This window comes from Cervus elaphus, chromosome 29 (assembly GCF_910594005.1).
Source record: "Cervus elaphus chromosome 29, mCerEla1.1, whole genome shotgun sequence".
NCBI classification, from domain to species: Eukaryota; Metazoa; Chordata; class Mammalia; order Artiodactyla; family Cervidae; genus Cervus; species Cervus elaphus.
This window is the reverse complement of record NC_057843.1, coordinates 38536541-38555699: the sequence shown is the minus strand read 5'-3', so window position 1 is coordinate 38555699 and position 19159 is coordinate 38536541. Positions and strand designations below refer to the sequence as shown.

Here is a 19159-nt window from a genome sequence, read left to right as displayed (position 1 = left end):
AGCTGCTTACTTACATAGGACAGCAGCTTAAAAATATTTCTGTTCATGTGCACGGTATTTCTTCAGAGGGTAGCCTGGTCTGTCGAGGATATTCTTTACTTCAGAGATGGATTCTTCCTGTAACACAAACAAAGCCAGCAACTGCATTACTCATGATGTAATATAGGTCAATGATATTGCATGTGTAGTTTTGCATTTAGGAGATCTATGAATCCCACGTATGCCATATATGTTGTGTTCATAATATATGTATGTATGTAGATACTATTTTTTCTCCCTCTCTCCCTTTCTTTTTCTTCCCTCTTCCTTCTTCCCTCCCACTTTCCCTCCCTCCTCCCTTTCTTTCTTCCTCTCTACATTTTATTTTTATTTATTTATTTATTTTTATTAGTTGGAGGCTAATCACTTCACATTTCAGTGGGTTTTGTCATACATTGATATGAATCAGCCATAGAGTTACACGTATTCCCCATCCCGATCCCCGCTCCCACCTCCCTCTCCAACCGATTCCTCTCCTCTTTACATTTTAAAGGGATTCCCCCCTTGAAAGGATTTGGAATTAAGAAAGGAAAACAAATGACTACAGACAGGCAATAAAACAATTCACCACCCAGGTAATTAGGGTAATCAATATTCACTTGTAAGTATGATCTTATAAATCTAGGAGATATATATATATATATATATATATATATATATATATATATAACCCCAGAAAAGTCCAGTAGTCAAAAATACCTGATTAACTTTGAGGAAAACTTTCTTCCATGTCGTGGGCTCCCACAGACCACACTTGTCCCCGGACTCTTCCCTGCACTGGGATTCCCGCCCGGAGTGGGAGTGAATGTGCTTCAGGCGGACACTGTCTTCTCTAAGTCCTCTCACAGGACCAGGCTCCCTCTCACTTCAGGACCTCTGCCTGATGCACCCTGTGCTCTGAAGTATTAACAGCTGCTCCTCATCGCTCAGAGTGCAGCTCCACTGTCTCTTCCTCAGGAAAGCCTGCCCTGAGTGCCAACCAAGTCAAGCACTCCCTTTCAGGGAGTGAAATACCCTCAGGATACCATGTACCTCCTTGGTCAGCATCACAATTTTACACTTGCTTCTGCGGTTACCTGATTAATGTCTATCTCCCCTGCTAGACTGTGAGACCCAGTTCCCATGCTATTTTGTCAGCAAAGATGTAATTTCATCAGAAGTCCTGACCTTGTTTAGGTGTTGCTGAGCTCTGTGGGACATCAGAAGACCGCAGACCCTTTCATGGATCCTCTTCCATGTGGCCTGGGACCCGGGGTGGGGTCTGCTCAACAGAGTACACAGGGTGGAGTTATCATGTAGCTGATAAAAGGATACTTAGACTGCATAATAGGAAGGCTCGATACTTATAACTTAGAAGTGAGAAAAAAGCAGCAATATATAAAATAGTATGCACAGTGTAGTTTCAATGTCTTTATTAAACCTACACGTAAGAAAAGCACTGGGAATAAAAACTGCCAAGATGTTAAAAATGGTCTGTGTCTGGGTGCGCTTTCCTTTTCTTCTCTGTACTTTACTATTTTAGATATTTCTCCAAAGAACAAACCCTGATTTTATATTTTAAAAGTGTAATCCAAAATTTTTTAATACAAAATTTAATCCCTACTGTTTCCACCGTGAGGATCTTACTTCATGTTATTTCCTTTAGGCCCTTCAGACATAAACTTAACCACAGGTCCTAACAGTGTCTTCTGGTTCCTCAAACATGAAGCATTTTCTCCCTTTCACAGGCACTTTCCAGGACTTCTCCCTTGGGTAGAATGCTGCCACCCAAAACCCCCACCCCACTTGTTTTGAGTCCTTACCACCCATCAGAACTCAGTTCAGTTATTGATTTCTCAGGAAAAGTCCCTTCCTGTAGAGGAGGTCAACTTCCCTATTTCATGCACTTAGAGCCAATCCATCCCTCATTCATAGCACTTTCCCCAGTGGATATTTTGTCATTATTTGGTTAATGTCTGTCTCTCCTCCTAGGCTGAAGTTGGGACTGAGACTCCTAGGCTAATAGCTCATCTCAGGGCTTTGTGGGTACTGAAGACCATATGGGAATTTACTATACTTTACTTGAATGATGAATTCATTCATTCATTTTTGGGAGGAGAATGAGTGCCAATTCTTAAACTGAGGCAGAATTTGCAATTTGATTATGAAAAAAGCACACTGAAAAGTTCGATATTGTCTTTAAGTGCCAAAAAATTTTTAGCAATTTGGATAAAATCATTCTCTGTAAATTAAAATATAATGAACACCGGAAATGACAGAGACATGTGGGAATCAATCCAGTTGTCACACCACCACACTTATGATTCCCTCTGTAGTTGCCCCTCCGCTCCGTCTGGGATCCATACCCAGGCCACCCATCCTGGCTCCATGTAACGAGCACAAACCCTCTGGTTTCCAGGAAGACAAGACCAAGAGAATGACTGATGTACACAAATCCATTACCAACCCAGGAAAACGACTCACAGCAAATGAAAGCATCACCTAAAGCACTGACCGTATGTAAAGGCAGAGCACATCACTCCTATACTCCTCTAAGAATTTTTAAGATGAAATATTTTGAAGAAATATTTTGAAGCTATAAATGAAGCTAGCATTTGAAAATAAGCACCAGCTGGACACTGTAAATGCTTTTCCACTGGTCCTGAGTAACCAGTGCCAGGATGATCCCTATACTTGTTACTGTGTGCATTCAGCACCCTATTTGAAGATCTCTGAGAATGATGAGTCAGTAGGCAAGGGCAGTGCTGTGCCTTGATTATAGCCTTCTCCTAGTGCAGTGGGAAGAGTGAGGATGGGGGTTGAAGGGATGTGACACTACCCAGTCACTGGAGCTAGGAAACAGGCTCCAGAGTGTTCCTCCACGTTTAGGACTACCATTTCCCCCGCAGCTAGTTAAAAGGGTCTTCCATTTCCTCCCTTAAAACCCTGGGCTGATTCTCACTCCAAAACTCACCTTCCAACTCACACCTGCAAACTTGGCCCTTGCTGATTTCAGTATTGTCAGCAGGAACTCAAAAGGTACTTCTCATGTGCTTCTATGGTCTGAGCAGGAGGAGGCTAGCCCCAGTGGCTCACACGAAAAGAACAGTGAAGGAGGCAGAGGCTAAGCACTGCGAGCGAAACCAAGACCATATGGTTGACTACCAGGAATCCCTCAGCATGTCTTACAGAACAGAAGATAAGTAAATTGCTTGTTAAAAATCCCTGTTTGCAAACTGCCTTTATTGATTAAGCTTGCTTTAGTTTCTCTTGTTGTTCTTTTTCCCTTCTTTAATTGCATACCCTCCAAGCTTCACATAGCCTAGGAACTATATCACAAGACTCCTTAACATCCCTACAGATAAAGCCTCTGACATTATGGGTCACTATAGTAATGGTGGACTTAAGTTATTCTCCAAGAATATGGAGTTGGATCTTGTTTGATTCAAGCTGGCTAAGACTGGTTGGGACCACTGATCTTAAAACTGTGTCCGAACAGACAACTGATGAATAATTCTTTTACATCAGAGGGCCAAAAACTCCACCCTCAGATCATGACAGGCACCTCCACTTTTGAACACACACCCCATAAAAAAGCATGTAACCTAGATATGCCTGGGTAAAGCACTGATTACTTCACCTTTTCTCCACCTCCAATGGCATTTCCTGGACCCCCAACCACCTTTCCTCATGCCTAAGACCTCATTGCTTCTTTATCCCATAAACATCTCCGCCCCATGCCTTTGGGGAAGTGGATCTGAGACTCATTCTTCCATCTCCTTACTTGCCTGCCTTGTGAATAAATTCTTTCTCTGATACAAACCTCAGCACCTCAGCGTTGGGCTTGCCGTACATAGAGCAAACGAATCTGGAACAAAACCCAGTGTTCAGGGCTACCTCTGTGATCATATTAAGGTCAATAGGGAATGGATTCTTCCCCAAGAATACAAAGGGATATCCTTTACACAGAACAGTTGTCTTAAAAATATTATTTTCGGTGCCACCTCCCTGGAGGTTAAGGTAACAAACTACCCTGGTTGGCCCAGAACCAAGAGGTTTCCCAGAATGCAGGACTTTCAGGGCTAAAGCCAGGATGGTCTTAGGCAAATCAGATGACCTTTGTGTGACTATGCTATGCTTTTCCCTGATCAAGGCCTTATTTACAAATTCACAGTCTGATCAGATCCAAATTTATCAGTTTAGAGTGACTTTGGACACACAGAATTTGCTGACTCATTAGAGATAAGCGATTGAAACTCTGGTCTGCAGCCAGAGTCATCAATTCTACAGTTCAACTGTGCTAATTCCTGTGACTGACTTGCAAAAGCTGCCACTTGCCATTTCCTCCTCCAGGGCAACTTCCCAACCCAGGGATCGAACTAGAGTCTATTATGTCTCCTGCATTTGCATGCAGGTTCTTCACCACTAGCACTAGCTGGGAAGCCCCACTGCCTTCCAACTGAGCCCCAATTCCTCAGCTTGGTTTCCACAGCCCCCTTCTGACTATCAGCCTTGGCACCCACTCACCCCCCCAGGCTGCTCTAACTTCTAGAAGCTGATAGCACTCCTTGCCTTCTCTCCTTCCATTCCTCCCCTCCATTAACTATCATCATCCTGTCCCCTCCCCTCCAGGCCCCCATGAAAATGCCACCTCCTCCATGAAACATTCCAGAGTACCATCCTTCTCCATTACACTATGATAGCATTTTCTCAAAGTTCTGCCCTGTAGAAAGTTCTCTGTGTACATTTAAAAAAAAAAATCCTCTGCTAGGTTGGAAGTTCTCAGAGATGAGAAGAAATGTCTTAAATGTTACCATTTCTATCTGAGGCCCAACAGGTTGACTATCAGTTCTGTTTTCCTTCTGAGGCATTATATTTTTCCTGTGTCAGCAAATATTTATTAAATGTCTACTAAGTACCATGAATTAGTAATTCATGTGTCTTTTTTTTTTTTTTTCTTTTTGGCCACATCACACAATGTGCAGGATCTTAAATTTCCCAACCAGGGGCTGGGATTGAACCCATGCCCTCAGCAGTAGAAGCTCAAAGTCTTAACCCCTGGACCACCAGGAAAGTCTCCAACTGTGTTATTTAGATGGAAATTATTCTCAAAACTAACAATGCAGAGTAAAGCAGACTGGCCTATCCTTCATTCAAATCAACTATCTTAAAAATATTATTTGGTGTTACTTCCTTGGAGCTGTGACCAACTGTCCTGGTTTGCCTGGGACCAAGAAGTTTCCCAGAATGCGGGACTGTCATGGTTAAAATCAGGACAGTCTGGGGAAAAACTGGATGGTTAATCACATTAGTAGGGAATGAAGATTGGAAAATAAAGATTCCTGCTCTCAATCTCTGGTCTGCCCTCCAGACACATGCAATCAAAGTTTAATGTGTGATGATGATAAATAAGCCAACAAACCATGTCTAGAAAAATAGAAAGAAACTATACCCACATATTAATCATGCTTGTCTTTTGGTGGTAGGACTGATAGGTGATTTTTTTCACTCCTTTTCATTTTTCTATAATTTCCAAACTTTCTCTAGTGAGTTCTTTTATACTAGTGAAATAAAAACCTGGGGTTCTAATATTCAGTTCAGTTCAGTTCAGTCGTTCAGTCGTGTCTGATTCTTTGCAACCCCATGAACCGCAGCACACCAGGCCTCCCTGTCCATCACCAACTCCTGGAGTTTACCCAAACTCATGTCCACTGAGTCAGTGATGCCATCTAACCATCTCATCTTCTGTCTTCCCCTTCTCCTCCTGCCTTCAATCTTTCCCAGCATCAGGGTCTTTTCAAATGAGTCAGCTCTTTGCATCAGGTGGCCAAAATATTGGAGTTTCGGCTTCAACATCAGTCCTTCCAATGAACACCCAGGACTGATCTCCTTTAGGATGGACTGGTTGGATCTCCTTACAGTCCAAGGGACTCTCAAGAGTCTTCTCCAACACCACAGTTCAAAAGCATCAATTCTTTGGTGTTCAGCTTTCCTTATAGTCCAACTCTCACATCCATACATGACTACTGGAAAAACCATAGCCTTGACTAAACGGATCTTTGTTGACAAAGTAATGTCTCTGCTTTTTAATAGGCTATCTAGGTTGGTCATAACTTTCCTTCCAAGGAGTAAGTGTCTTTTAATTTCATGGCTGCAATCACCATCTGCAGGGATTTTGGAGCCCCCCAAAAATAAAGTCAGCCACTGTTTCCCCATCCATTTGCCATGAAGTGATGGGACTGGGATCATGGGATGCTATGATCTTAGTTTTCTGAATGTTGAGCTTTAAGCCAACTTTTAGTGACAGATAATAATGGAGAAATAAATAGTATCTATGCTAACTGAGCTGCCTATCCCATTTTCAACAAACATTCTGAGATATGCTTTCCAGAGGTAACAGAAAAATCTCAATTCTTACTTCTGGGATTATTTTTCAAGGAATAATAATCTTTCATGTCAAGCTGCCCCAGCTGAATATTCCTAAGGAAGCAAACTGATAAAGTGACCTGACTTCACTCCTGCCGGACCACAAGTCACTCTTCTAGCAAAGAGATGGGTGCTGGCTGCTGACCTTTCTCGGAGAAGGGGCTGATCCAGAAGAGGGCTGGGAGATCTGGAGTGCTGAGAGGTGTCAAATGAAGTTTCCTGGTGAAAATCAGCATCCCCTTGGTTACTGTAACTGGGTGAGGGCTTTCCAAACTTACTTGAATCTAAAGATGATGGTGATTCATTCCTTAAAACAATCCGTTCATCTGGCTCTTTGATAACCTGAGTGACAATGTGCATTCATCTTTAGTTATAGCTTTTGCTTTTGTTTGCTTAATTTAGAGCTGGGGGTTGGGTGGGACAAGGAAGAGAACCGGGGGCAAGAAGACAGAATACCTGCCCCCAGGATCTCCTGCACATACAAGAGGAGTGGGAGCAGAGAAGACTAGGGACAAAATGCTCAGGAGTCAAGGGCAAGGAAAGATAACCAAATTCATTTGGTATATATTAACAAGCCAAAATAAACTCATGCTCTGAATTTTGATTTGTGAGGACTAGGGATTATTGCATTTGGGAAAGAAAAAAATTTTTAGACAAAATATTTAAATGCTATGGCAAAGGAAGCTCAGAGTATTCCATTTTCTTTACGCATATCCATTGTCATGTTGTAACATGGAAGCTTGCACCTTCACCTGAACAAGCCAATCAGACTTTAAGAATAAGTGATTGACCAACTCTCTATATTCAATTCGAGAGAAAGCAATGAAAATTACTACTGATAAAGTAGGTATTGAACCTACATACACTTTCACTGGTGATTCATCCTACAAATGAAAGTTTACATGAGGGGAAAAAACCAACTAAAGCAAAGCAACTCAAGTTAAACTACAGCAATTCCACACGCAGCATGAGCTAGAAATGTATTTTCAACTGCTCATGAGAGAAAGTACAATAATTGACATTATATAGCTGGTAATAAATCATTTTACAAATACTACTTCTAAAATTACCTTCACATTAGCTGCAAGGCTGTCAAGAGAAGATGCTAGAAGAAAGAGAAACAGGTGTTTCAATGACTCATTATTACCAGTTACCCCTAAAGCTGCTATTACATTTATTGCACAGCAGTACAAAACATTACACAATGAATGAATTATTAGAGAACTTAAATGATCCCTTGTAAATCATACCGTCACTTTTAAGTCTCCCTGAAGTCACAGAAATTCTATGAGATTTTTTTCTGTCCTCTTGAGGTAAACAATGTTATATTAATAGCAGCACGTATGGCTATAGGAAGGGTAAAAGTGAGTCTAAAGTGAAGCAACAAGTTCAGTAGTCCTTGGGCAGCTTGGAAAACATATTTGCCCAGGTGTCCACAGCCTAAAATAAAGCCACGTGGCTCAATATAAAATTCAAAGCCTCTGCCTCTCTGGCATTCCCTTTATATTAGGTTTACATAAAATCCTACTTACACAGAAACTCTGAGTATACTTGTCCAAGACAGACAAAAACGAATACATGAGAGCTTGAAAAAACAACACAGCAAAGGTGAAAATCATTACGATTACAGTAAGTAGATCTAATACTGGTAAGAACTACTAGAAGTAATAAATACACAGACAAAACCAAGACTAAATGAGATTTTTCCAGATTGAAAATAAAATGCCTTTGAAATGAATATTTGCAAGGCTATGCTAAGACCACCATGGCTTCCCCCAGCTGACTGGGGCTGAGGCAGTGACAAGGGACTGCTGATTCCCCTATGTCACTGGTGACAAGAAGGAAGATATAAAAAGGGATTCTTTTTAAGCATGTGAATTGTCATATTCTCTGGGCATTCACATATGTGTGTGGCCATCTTGTCCCAAAAGCTCTCTTCTACCACACTCCCAGCTGAGCAGGGAATCAGCGAAGGCCCTTTTTGGCTATAGCCACAAACCTGCCCTTTTGCCTAGGAACCCCCTTGCTACTGATCCCAGGGGGCTTGCCCTTCTTCCCTTGCTTCTCAAAGTGTTGTCCATGGACCAGCAGCATCAGTATCACCTGGAAGCTAGTTAGAAAAGAAGGATTCCAGGTCCCATCTCAGCCCTATGGAATCAGAATCTGCAGTTTAACAAGACACCCAGGTGATTCAAATGCATATTGAAGTTTGAGAAGCACTGCTTTATTCTACCTTAAGCCCTGATGAATGAGCTGACAGGTGACCTAAGGAAAGGTCTGGCTTGGAGGCTACAGGGATTCCAAGGATCTGAGCCCAGAGGTCTGAACGTCTTCTCTAAATGTAGGTGTGCCAAAAACTTGATGTGTGACCTGTACACACTCTGTAACCTCTCTGGAACCTTAGTTCTCCACCTGCCAGGATTAAGAAGAGACAAAGGCCGAGACCAATGTGATACATGACCCCATTGTTATTTAGGTAGCATTAAGCCCAGCTGTCCTCCCCAGGAAAGGACACTTTCTGTTGCTTGATTTCATGGTAATGGGGAAGACAGTGCTGTTTTTATGGACTACATGGGTGGTTTTCAATCTAAATATCAGAGAAGATGAAGCATTTTCTGCCTCAAATTCTGTCACCTATCTTTGACTTGTTGCTATAGAACAGTCACCGTGATCCAAGAGAATACTGGCTTGAGTTATCACAAGAGACTGTGTAGCCCCTTAAAAGTAGACTCCTTTCCGGCTAAGATAGGAAACCTGTTTTCAGGGATGGTATAAGTCCAGGTCAGGAGAGTGGGCCATGACCATCCCTTTCTAGCCTAAGAATTAATTCAGGAATGGTTGAAATTCACTGCCATGACATTCAGTACTGACACAGGTTCATGTATTTCACTCATAAAGCAAAGTTCAGTTCAGTTAAAGTCCAGCTCAGTCACTCAGTAGTGTCCAACACTTTGCAACCCCAAGGTCTGCAGCACTCCAGGCTTCCCTGTCCATTACCAACACCAGGAGCTTGCTCGAACTCATGTTCAACGAGTCAGTGATGCCATCCAACCATCTTATCCTCTGTTATCCTCTTCTCCTGCTTTCAATCCTTCTCATCATCAAGGTCTTTTCCAATGAGTCAGTTCTTCACATCAGGTGGCCAAAGGATTGGAGCTTCAGCAACAGTCCTTCCAATGAATATCCAGGTTTGATTGGTTTGATTTCCCTGCTGTCCAAGGGACTCTCAAGAGTCTTCTCCAACAACACAGTTCAAAAGCATCAATTTTTTGGTGCTCAGCTTTTCTTATGGTCCAATTCTCACATCCATATATGACTGCTGAAAAAACCATAGCTTTGACTAGACAACCTTTGTCAGCAAAGTATGTCTCTGCTTTCTAATATGCTGTTTAGGTTGACCATAGCTTTTCTTCCAAGGAACAAGTGTCTTTTAACTTCATGGCTGCAATCACCATCTGCAGTGATTTTGGAGACCAAGAAAAGAAAGTATGTCAGTGTTTCCATTGTTTCCCCATCTATTTGCCATCAAGTGATGGGACCGGATGGCATGATCTTAGTTTTCTGAATGTTGAGCTTTAAGCCAGCTTTTTCACTCTCCTCTTTCTCTTTCATCAACAGGCTCTTTAGTTACTCTTTGCTTTCTGCCATAAGGGTGGTGTCATCTGCATACCTGAGGTTATTGATATTTCTCCCGGCAATCTTGATTCCAGCTTGTGCTTCATCCAGCCCGGCATCTCGCATGATGTACTCTGCATATAAATTAACAAGCAGGGTGACAATATACAGCCTTGATGTACTCCTTTCCCAATTTGGAACCAGTCTGTTGTTTCATGTTCAGTTCTAACAGTTGCTTCTTGACGTGCATACAGATTTCTCAGGAGGCAGGTCAGGTGGTCTGGTATTCCCATCTCTTTCAGAATTTTCCACAGTTTGTTGTGATCCACATAGTCAAAGGCTTTGGCGTAGTCAATGAAGCAGAGGTAGATGTTTTTCTGGAATTCTCTTGCCTTTTCTATGATCCAACAGATGCTGGCAATTTAATCACTGGTTCCTCTGCCTTTTATAAATCCAGCTTGAGTATCTGGAATTTCTTGGTTCACATACTGTTGAAGCCTGGCTTGGAGAATCTTGAGCATTACTTTGCTAGCATGTGAGATGAGTGCAATTGTGCAGTAGTTTAAACATTCTTTGGCATTGCCTTTCTTGGGACTAGAATGAAAGCTGACATTTTCCAGTTCTGTGGCCAGTGCTGAGTTTTCCAAATTTGCTAGCTATTGAGAGCAGCACTTTCTTTTTTTTTTTTTAGTGCAGCACTTTCAAAGCATCATCTTTTAGGATCTGAAATAGCTCAACCGGAATTCCATCACCTCCACTAGCTTTGTTCATAGGCATGTTTCCTAAGACTCACTAGACTTTGCACTCTAGGATGTCTGGCTCTAGGTGAGTGATCACACCATTGTGGTTATCTGGGTCATTAAGATCTTTTATGCATAGTTCTTCTGTATATTTGCCACCTCTTCTTAATATCTTCTGCTTCTGTTAGGTCCATACTATTTCTGTCCTTTATTGCGTCCATCTTTGCATGAAATGCTCCCTTGGTATCTCTAATTTTATTGAAGAGATCTCTAGTCTTTCTCATTCTATTGTTTTCCTCTATTTCTTTGCATTGATCACTGAGGAAGGCTATCTTGTCTCTCCTTGCTATTCTTTGGAACTCTGCATTCAGATGGGTATATCTTTCCTTTTCTCCTTTGCCTTTACCTTCTCTTCTTTTCATAGCTATTTGTAAGGCCTCCTCAGACAACCATTTTGTCTTTTTGCAATTCTTTTTGGGCATGGTTTTGATCGCCACCTCCTGTACAATGTTACGAACCTCCATCCATAGTGCTTCAGGCACTCTATCAGATCTAATCCCTTGAATCTATTTGTCACTTCCACTGTATAATTCTAAGGGATTTGATTTAGGTCATACTGAATGGTCTAGTGGTTTTCCCTACTTTCTTCAATTTCAGTCTGAATATGGCAATAAGGAGTTCATGATCTGAGCCAAAGTCAGCTCCTGGTCTTGTTTTTGCTGACTGTATACAGCTTCTCCACCTTCAGCTGCAAAGAATATAATCAGTCTGATTTCTGTACTGACCATCTGGTGATGTCCATGTGTAGAGTCGTCTCTTGTGTTGTTGGAAGAGGGTGTTTGCTATGACCAGTATGTTCTCTTGTAGCTCTGTTGGCCTTTGCCTTGCTTCATTTTCTACTCCAAGACCAAACTTGCTTGTTAACTTGCCTGTTACAGGTATCACTTCCTGCTTTTGCATTCCAGTCCCCTATGATGAAAAGGATATCTGTCTTTGGTGTCAGTTCTAGAAGGTCTTGTAGGTTATCATAGAACCGTTCAACTCCAGCTTCTTTAGCATTAGTGGTTGCGGCATAGGCATGGATTACTGTGATATTGAATGGTTTGCCTTGGAAACAAACAGACCACCAAGGGGATGTCTTAACCCAGCAATTCTTGATGTATGATCCAGGGCCTCCCCATTGGTCCCCAAAACCTTTTAGGAATTATTCTGCAAGGTCAAAACTGTTCTCCTAATAGTAAGACGTACTCTTTTTCATTCTCATTAGTAAGAGTCTTTTACTAAGACTAAGTAAGTAAGTAAGTAAAAGACTAAGTAAGTAAGTAAGTAAAAGACTAAGTAAGTAAGTAAAAGACTAAGTCTTTTACTAAGTAAAAGACTAAATCTTTTATTAAGAGACGTCTCAGTAGTAAGATGTCTTTTTCATTCTCATTCTCTTATGACTATATAACAGAGTTCTCCAAAAGCTATATGATATGTCATGAAGACACCACTCTGATGGCTAATGGAATGTGTGCTTGTATATTCTTGTGTTTTATAAATTCCTCAGGTTTAATGTCTAATGCTAATTGTTGATAGATATCATTCACATACAGAAAAGCTCAGTGTGGCTCTCAATAATAATTAGCACAAAAGGGTCCTGAAATCTAAATGTCTGAGATCCCCTGCCTTAACTTCACATTTTCAGAGAGAACTGGCTCTCCTCCTTGCTGACATGAAATCTTGTAAAGGAAGTGTTGCCTCTCCTGGTCTCCATCAATTCCCTGCTGCATCCTAGCCTGAGAAATGGCGAGTCTTATTTGTTAGCTATCTGTGGTGCCTTTTCAAGGAGATCCCACCAAGACAAGATGTTCTCTGCTTTTCCAACAGCCACAACCTGAGCACACTCAGTGGTGACACTCCTCGGGGCAGTCTCCCCAGTTCCTCCTAGGGAAACTCTGAAACAGACGGCATCTCTGCTGAAGACTCTGCTCGTGGGAACCCCCTCCCTGGAAACTCCCAGTGACAGGGCACCTGAGAATTAGGCCCTGAGTTTCCAGACAAACGTGTGATTCCTCAGAATGAAAGAAGACTTAGAGGTAGGATGCAATCGTTCCCATGGGGAAACTACACAGGACTAACAAGAAAATCAAGTACCTCTTCTCACTGGAAATGGAAAGTTTGAAAAGTTAGGTTTTCTTCTAGACTTCTGGGAATGATGCTCTGAATTGTTCTCACCAAAGGGCTTTGCACTGTCCACCTGAAAGGAAAGGAATGAGACTTGAACCCACTGTAGCTTGTATTACCCTCTCTTCATTCCCTGTAATACCTTTCTCCCCCTTCAATCACAGTCATGCAGGTGAGAAAAGAGAAGGTTGGGAACAAATTAAAGCACAGCCTCCGGGTATATAAAATGTTATAACCAACAGGGAAAGCTGTTTGTCCCTACTTTCACTGAGGTTAGAACACAAAGATATGGGCTAATATGACACAGATCATATTCTAACCACTGGTAAGGCAAGTAAAGAGCAAGTGGAGTTTGTTTCACATTCTTTTAAAATAGGATAGCTTCATGTTCCTAAACACTCTGAGCAGTACTGGCCTAGGCGGGGTCCTCCCTGAAGACAGGGATTTTCATAAGCCTTCCACATCCCCTTTCAGTCTGAGTGTCTATATCCTTGAAAAAAAGAACAGTGGTGACTATATTATTTTAGTTAAGGTGACCAAATTTTCCTATATTCAACAACATGATTTGCCAACAGGTAAAAATATTTGAAATAGAGACTCTTCCAGAATGTCTATGACATACAGTTCCTTAATTTTCTTTGTAACCTTGTTTTTTATTTTTTAACATCAAGAAGTCATGTTATACTATTATTCTTCATTCTACTTCAAGAAATAACTTGATTAGAATTTATAATCTTGACATCAGGTTCTCTACATTTTAATTTTTCTACTTAAACATCAGATATCATCAGGAAATCTGGCTAAATAAAAGAGTTAATATCTGTAAGCCCTTAGGAAAGGGCTTGGCACATAGTAAAGACTGTATATGAATTTGTTAAATAAAAGTATCACGTAAATTTTAAATCCCTAAGAAAACTTCCAACATGTTAAGGTTATATAGTTCATAATGGCATACAGTAAAGTTGTGTATTTTATTAAAATATATATCAAATGGAATAAATCAGACCCAATATACTCAATTTAACAATATTTGTATGAAACTATGTTTAGAGTGCTAGATTTTGCCAGGCATTTTTACAAGTTACCTGAAGAAAACAGCTATCCTGTATTTTCTAGCCAAACAACATCTCTGTTCTACCTGCAAACCAATGCTATAACCAGTCATCTGAAAAGCACCTTGACTTTGGGATTTACCATGTTTCATTTCTTGTGTCTAATATACAAACATCACACAGGTAATTCTGAGTCAAATTATCAACTTGACAATAATATCAATCATTAACATTCTGGAGAATAAATCATGAACTACAATGTGGAACAGAGTTCATGAAAAATAGAAATTATGTTCATTGAAAAGCTGCAGGATATAAAATTAAAACACAGAAATCCCTCGCATTCCTATACACTAACAATGAAAGAACATAAAAGAGAAATTAAGGAAATAATTCCATTCACTACTGCAACAAAAAGAATAAAATACTTAGGAATAAATATACCTAAGGAAACAAAAGACCTATATATAGAAAACTATAAAACACTGATGAAAGAAATCAAAGAGGACACAAATAGATGGAGAAATATACCATGTTCATGGATCAGAAGAATCAATACAGTGAAAATGAGTATACTACCCAAAGCAACCTATAGATTCAATGCAATCCCCATCAAGCTACCAACGGTATTTTTCCGAGAACTAGAATAAATAATTTCACAATTTGTATGGAAATACAAAAAACCTCATATAACCAAAGCAATCTTGAGAAAGAAGAACAGAACTGGAGGAATCAACCTGCCTGACTTCAGACTATACTACAAAGCTACAGTCATCAAGACAGTATGGTACTGGCACAAAGACAGAAAAATAGATCAATGGAAAAAAACAGAAAGCTCAGAGATAAATCCATGCACCTGTGGATACCTTATCTTTGACAAAGGAGGCAAGAATATACAATAGAGAAAAGACAATCTCTTTAACAAGTGGTGCTGGGAAAACTGGTCAACCACCTGTAAAAGAACAAAACTAGAACACTTTCTGACACCATACACAAAAATAAACTCAAAATGGATTAAAGATCTAAATGTAAGACCAGAAACTATAAAACTCCTAGAGGAGAACATAGGCAAAACACTCTCTGATAAATCACAGCAGGATCCTCTATGACCCACCTCCCAGAGTAATGGAAATAAAAGCAAAAATAAACAAATGGGACCTAATGAAACTTAAAAGCTTTTTCACAATGAAGGAGCAAGGTGAAAAGACAGCCTTCAGAATGGGAGAAAATAATAGCAAACAAAGCAACTGACAAAGAATTAATCTCAAAAATATACAAGCAGCTCCCGCAGTTCAATTCCAGAAACATAAACAACCCAATCAAAAAATGGGCCAAAGAACTAAACAGACATTTCTCCAAAGAAGACATAGAGATGGTCAACAAACACATGAAAAGATGCTCAACATCCCTCATTATCAGAGAAATGCAAATCAAAACTACAATGAGGTACCATCTTTCGCAGGTCAGAATGGCTGTTATCAAAAAGTCTACAAACAATAAATGCTGGAGAGAGTGCGGAACAAAGAAAACCCTCTTACACTGTTGGTGGGAATGCAAACTAGTACAGCCACTATGGAGAACAGCGTGGAGATTCCTTAAAAAACCAGAAATAGAACTGCCATATGACCCAGGAATCCCACTGCTGGGCATATACACCGAGGAAACCAGAATTGAAAGAGACATGTGTATCCCAATGTTCATCAAAGCACTGTTTACAATAGCCAGGACATGTAAGCAACCTAGATGTACACTGGCAGACAAATGGATAAGAAAGCTGTGGTACATAGATACAATGGAATATTACTCAGCCATTAAAAAGAATGCATTTGAATCAGTTCTAATGAGATGGATGAAACTGGAGCCTATTATACAGAGTGAAGTAAGTCAGAAAGAAAAACACCAATACAGTATATTAACACATATGTATGGAATTTAGAAAGATGGTAACGATGACCCTATATGCAAGACAGCTAAAGAGACACAGATGTAAAGAACAGACTTTTGGACTCTGTGGGAGAAGGCAAGGGTGGGATGATTTGAGAGAACAGCACTGAAACATGTATATTATCATATGTGAAATAGATCACCAATCCAGGTTCGATGCATGAGACAGGGTGCTCAGGGCTGGTGCACTGGGATTACCCTGAGGGACGGGATGGGGAGGGAGGTGGGAGCGGGGTTCAGGATGGGGAACACATGTACACCTATGGCTGATTCATGTCAATGTATGGCAAAAACCACTACAATATTGTAAAGTAATTAGCCTCCAATTAAATAAATTAAAAAAAAAAAAAGAAAAACAAGAACTAATACTAGAAGTGTTTTTAACATAACAAAAATGTATTTAACTAAAGAAATGAATCTGCATATACAGTATAATTACAACTTTGTGGGAAAAAAATAAGGCCTTATGAATATCACAAAAAGTCAAAAGAAAATGTATAAAATTAAACAATGGCTTTATTATTCTAGTGAACTTATGGGTAATTTTTTTTCTTGAACCTTTCTGTATTTTCCTTTACTTTTATAGTAGTCAAAAAAAAATTAAGACTATGAAAACAAGTGTGATTAAATTTGTGCACTACTTCCTGATGGCTAAATCTAATATAACTTAAATTAAGGACCTTGACTATGGCATATCATTGCTTCTTCCGCAGCCACATGTTTCCTACTCTTAAAGTGTGGCCAGGTGAACTCCCTGATGGTCCAGTGGTAAAGAATCCATCTTGCAGTGCAGGGGACACGGGTTTGATCCCTAGTCAGGGAACTAAGATCCCACATGCCATGGAGTGACTAAGCCCAAGCACTGCAGCTAGAGAGTCCGTGCACCACAATGAAAAGATTCCTCATGACTCAACAAAGAGCTTGCATGCCACAACCAAGACTGGAGGCAGCCAAATAAATAAATATATATTTTTAAAAGTTGGCCACTGAACAATGATCTTATTATGAAAACTCAAGCAGTTTTCTTAAAACTGATGAGGCTTTAGTTTCAGATTTGTACAGAGTATGTGCCACCCTTTGATATGAATCTTCTACTATTGTCAGTTCATTGATTTTCCTGGATAGTGGCAGGTTGTCATATGCAGATAACACTATTAATAATTAAATTTCTTTTTAATTCTAAAATTAAAAATAGGGATAGCAGACATTTACTCAGCAAGTCCTCTGTACAAGACATCTTTATAGGAGTTTCCTGACAATAACTCTAGGAAATGAACATAATTTAATCATAATTATTATTAAATTTGGATTTTCTCTATTTATTTACTTACACATCTGTTATCATGATCCAACCTTCCTTTATTCCACCCTCATTCACACCCTCACCATTCCAAAGGACTCTGAAAAATAATTTTAGGCTCACGTGTCTTACTACAAACGGAGGTTTGCTTTCTCCAGGTATTTTGAAAGTATATCCAAGGTTCAGCTGAGCTGGCTGGTCCTGGAAGAAACGCCTGGTGCAATATGGAGAGAATGGCCGAGACTGCATGCCTGGGGCCACCCTGTCGAGATTACTCTCCCTTGGCTTCATCTTTACACAACTCAAGGGGAATTTTGGTCCTTTTGGTGTAGATAAAGGCCTTCGTGACTTACATCTTTCTTCCTGAAACCCAAAGAAGAGACAATAGTTTTAAAGAAGAAAGCTCAATCAGAATATAACTGTATTTAACTGAACTAAGGTAGAAGATTTAACATCTCAGGTTTATAAAACGTGAACTCTGGGAAGGGCATTTTAAAATTTTTCTTCAGGTCAGCTTAGTATCACTAGTAGATTTAAACTATTAACAGTGAGATTTGTGACTTCCCTGGTGGTCCAATGGTTGAGAATCCAGCCGCCAATGCAGGGGACATGGGTTTGATCCCTGGTCCAGGAAGATCCCACATGCTACAGGACAACTAAGCCCATGCACAACTACTGAGCCCAAATGCCCCAGAGCCCATGCCCTGCAGCAAGAGAAGCCACCACAGTGAGAATTCCACACGTACCAACCAAGACTCAGTGCAGCCAAAATGTAATAAAATTTTTTTAAAAATTTAATGAAATTTAAACAGTGAGATTTATCTGTATTATGAGAAAGCTGGAAAGTCTCAGACACCTCCATGCCCCATCAGATGATTGACAGATACACAAATACAGCAAGAGAGGGGAGACAGAGAGAGAATTTGGCATATACTTGGGTTCAGCAATTTCACCTCAAGCAATTTATTTTAAGGAAAAAGTATGGCTGTATGTATAGCTGTGGAAATTTTTAGAACAATTCCAAAATTAGAAGCCAACTATACTGGAGCCAAACCCACCTTTCTATACTCAATTTTATGATACTGAACCTGGCACTCTGCAAATCCCCTTCTGCTTTCCTAGCTGTTCTGTTAGGCTCCACCACTAGACGACGCTAGAGGAAGACTGCAAGACTAGAGGAGGAGGAAGGGATGGGGAAGTTCATACAGGAAAATCTCTACATTACAAGATTAAAACAAGATTAACAAAATGCAATAGAAGAAAAAGAGCAATAAACTGAAAAGTCACTGTGCACATTTAAACAGACTGGAGAAAACAGTGAGTAAATAAGGAGAGACTAAAAACCTGCAATTGCCTTCCTGAAAATTAATCACTGGTTTTTCCATTGATGAGTTACAGTGCTCAGGGGATTGATGGATTGACACAGATTAGTGACCCTGCTTCTTCAGTACCCCTAAATCCAAAGCCCACATTTTTTTTTCAAGGTTTATTCTAGGACCCCATGTGAGGTCTATAAACTATATTCATTAATTCTCTGTATCATTTTAGAGAGGATTTTGCCTGGTTGCAAAATTATGGGCAATGGGGTAAAATAAAAACAGAAAGAAATGAATGTGAAGGGGAAATCAGGGCTGAACAAGCAAAATGAAGGTAGTGCTCAAGAATGCCCCAAGACCCTCACTGTTACCAAAAAAAAAAAAAGAACCCTCACTGTTACCAAAGGGGTGGCCCCAATACAACTCTGAGCTTTGGCCTCAGCACAATAAAGAAGGAAACACTACTGTTGATAAAATCAAGAGTAAATGTCATGAAACAACAACAAAAAATAACTAGACTACACATCAAGCTTGTGATTGTAGCTTCTGGATCATGCTTTTCCACCAACTATGCCATGATGA

The 19159-nt window shown here is 40.2% G+C and overlaps 1 protein-coding gene across 5 annotated transcripts in view; it reads right to left on the bottom strand.

Annotated features, from left to right (window-relative positions):
- The window catches only part of SPATA6L (spermatogenesis associated 6 like), a 72132-nt gene that overhangs the window by 4004 nt on the left and 48969 nt on the right, over nt 1-19159 (bottom strand). For all 5 annotated transcript variants that reach the window (XM_043891270.1, XM_043891272.1, XM_043891271.1 and 2 more), the window contains 6 exons: nt 17385-17624; nt 12936-13038; nt 7515-7549; nt 6590-6786; nt 1207-1300; nt 15-117 (listed from right to left, as the gene is read on the bottom strand). In XM_043891270.1, coding sequence (XP_043747205.1) covers nt 28-117; nt 1207-1300; nt 6590-6786; nt 7515-7549; nt 12936-13038; nt 17385-17624 — 759 coding nt within the window. In that variant the 3' untranslated portion in view covers nt 15-27. The remainder of the gene's footprint in view (nt 1-14; nt 118-1206; nt 1301-6589; nt 6787-7514; nt 7550-12935; nt 13039-17384; nt 17625-19159) is intronic.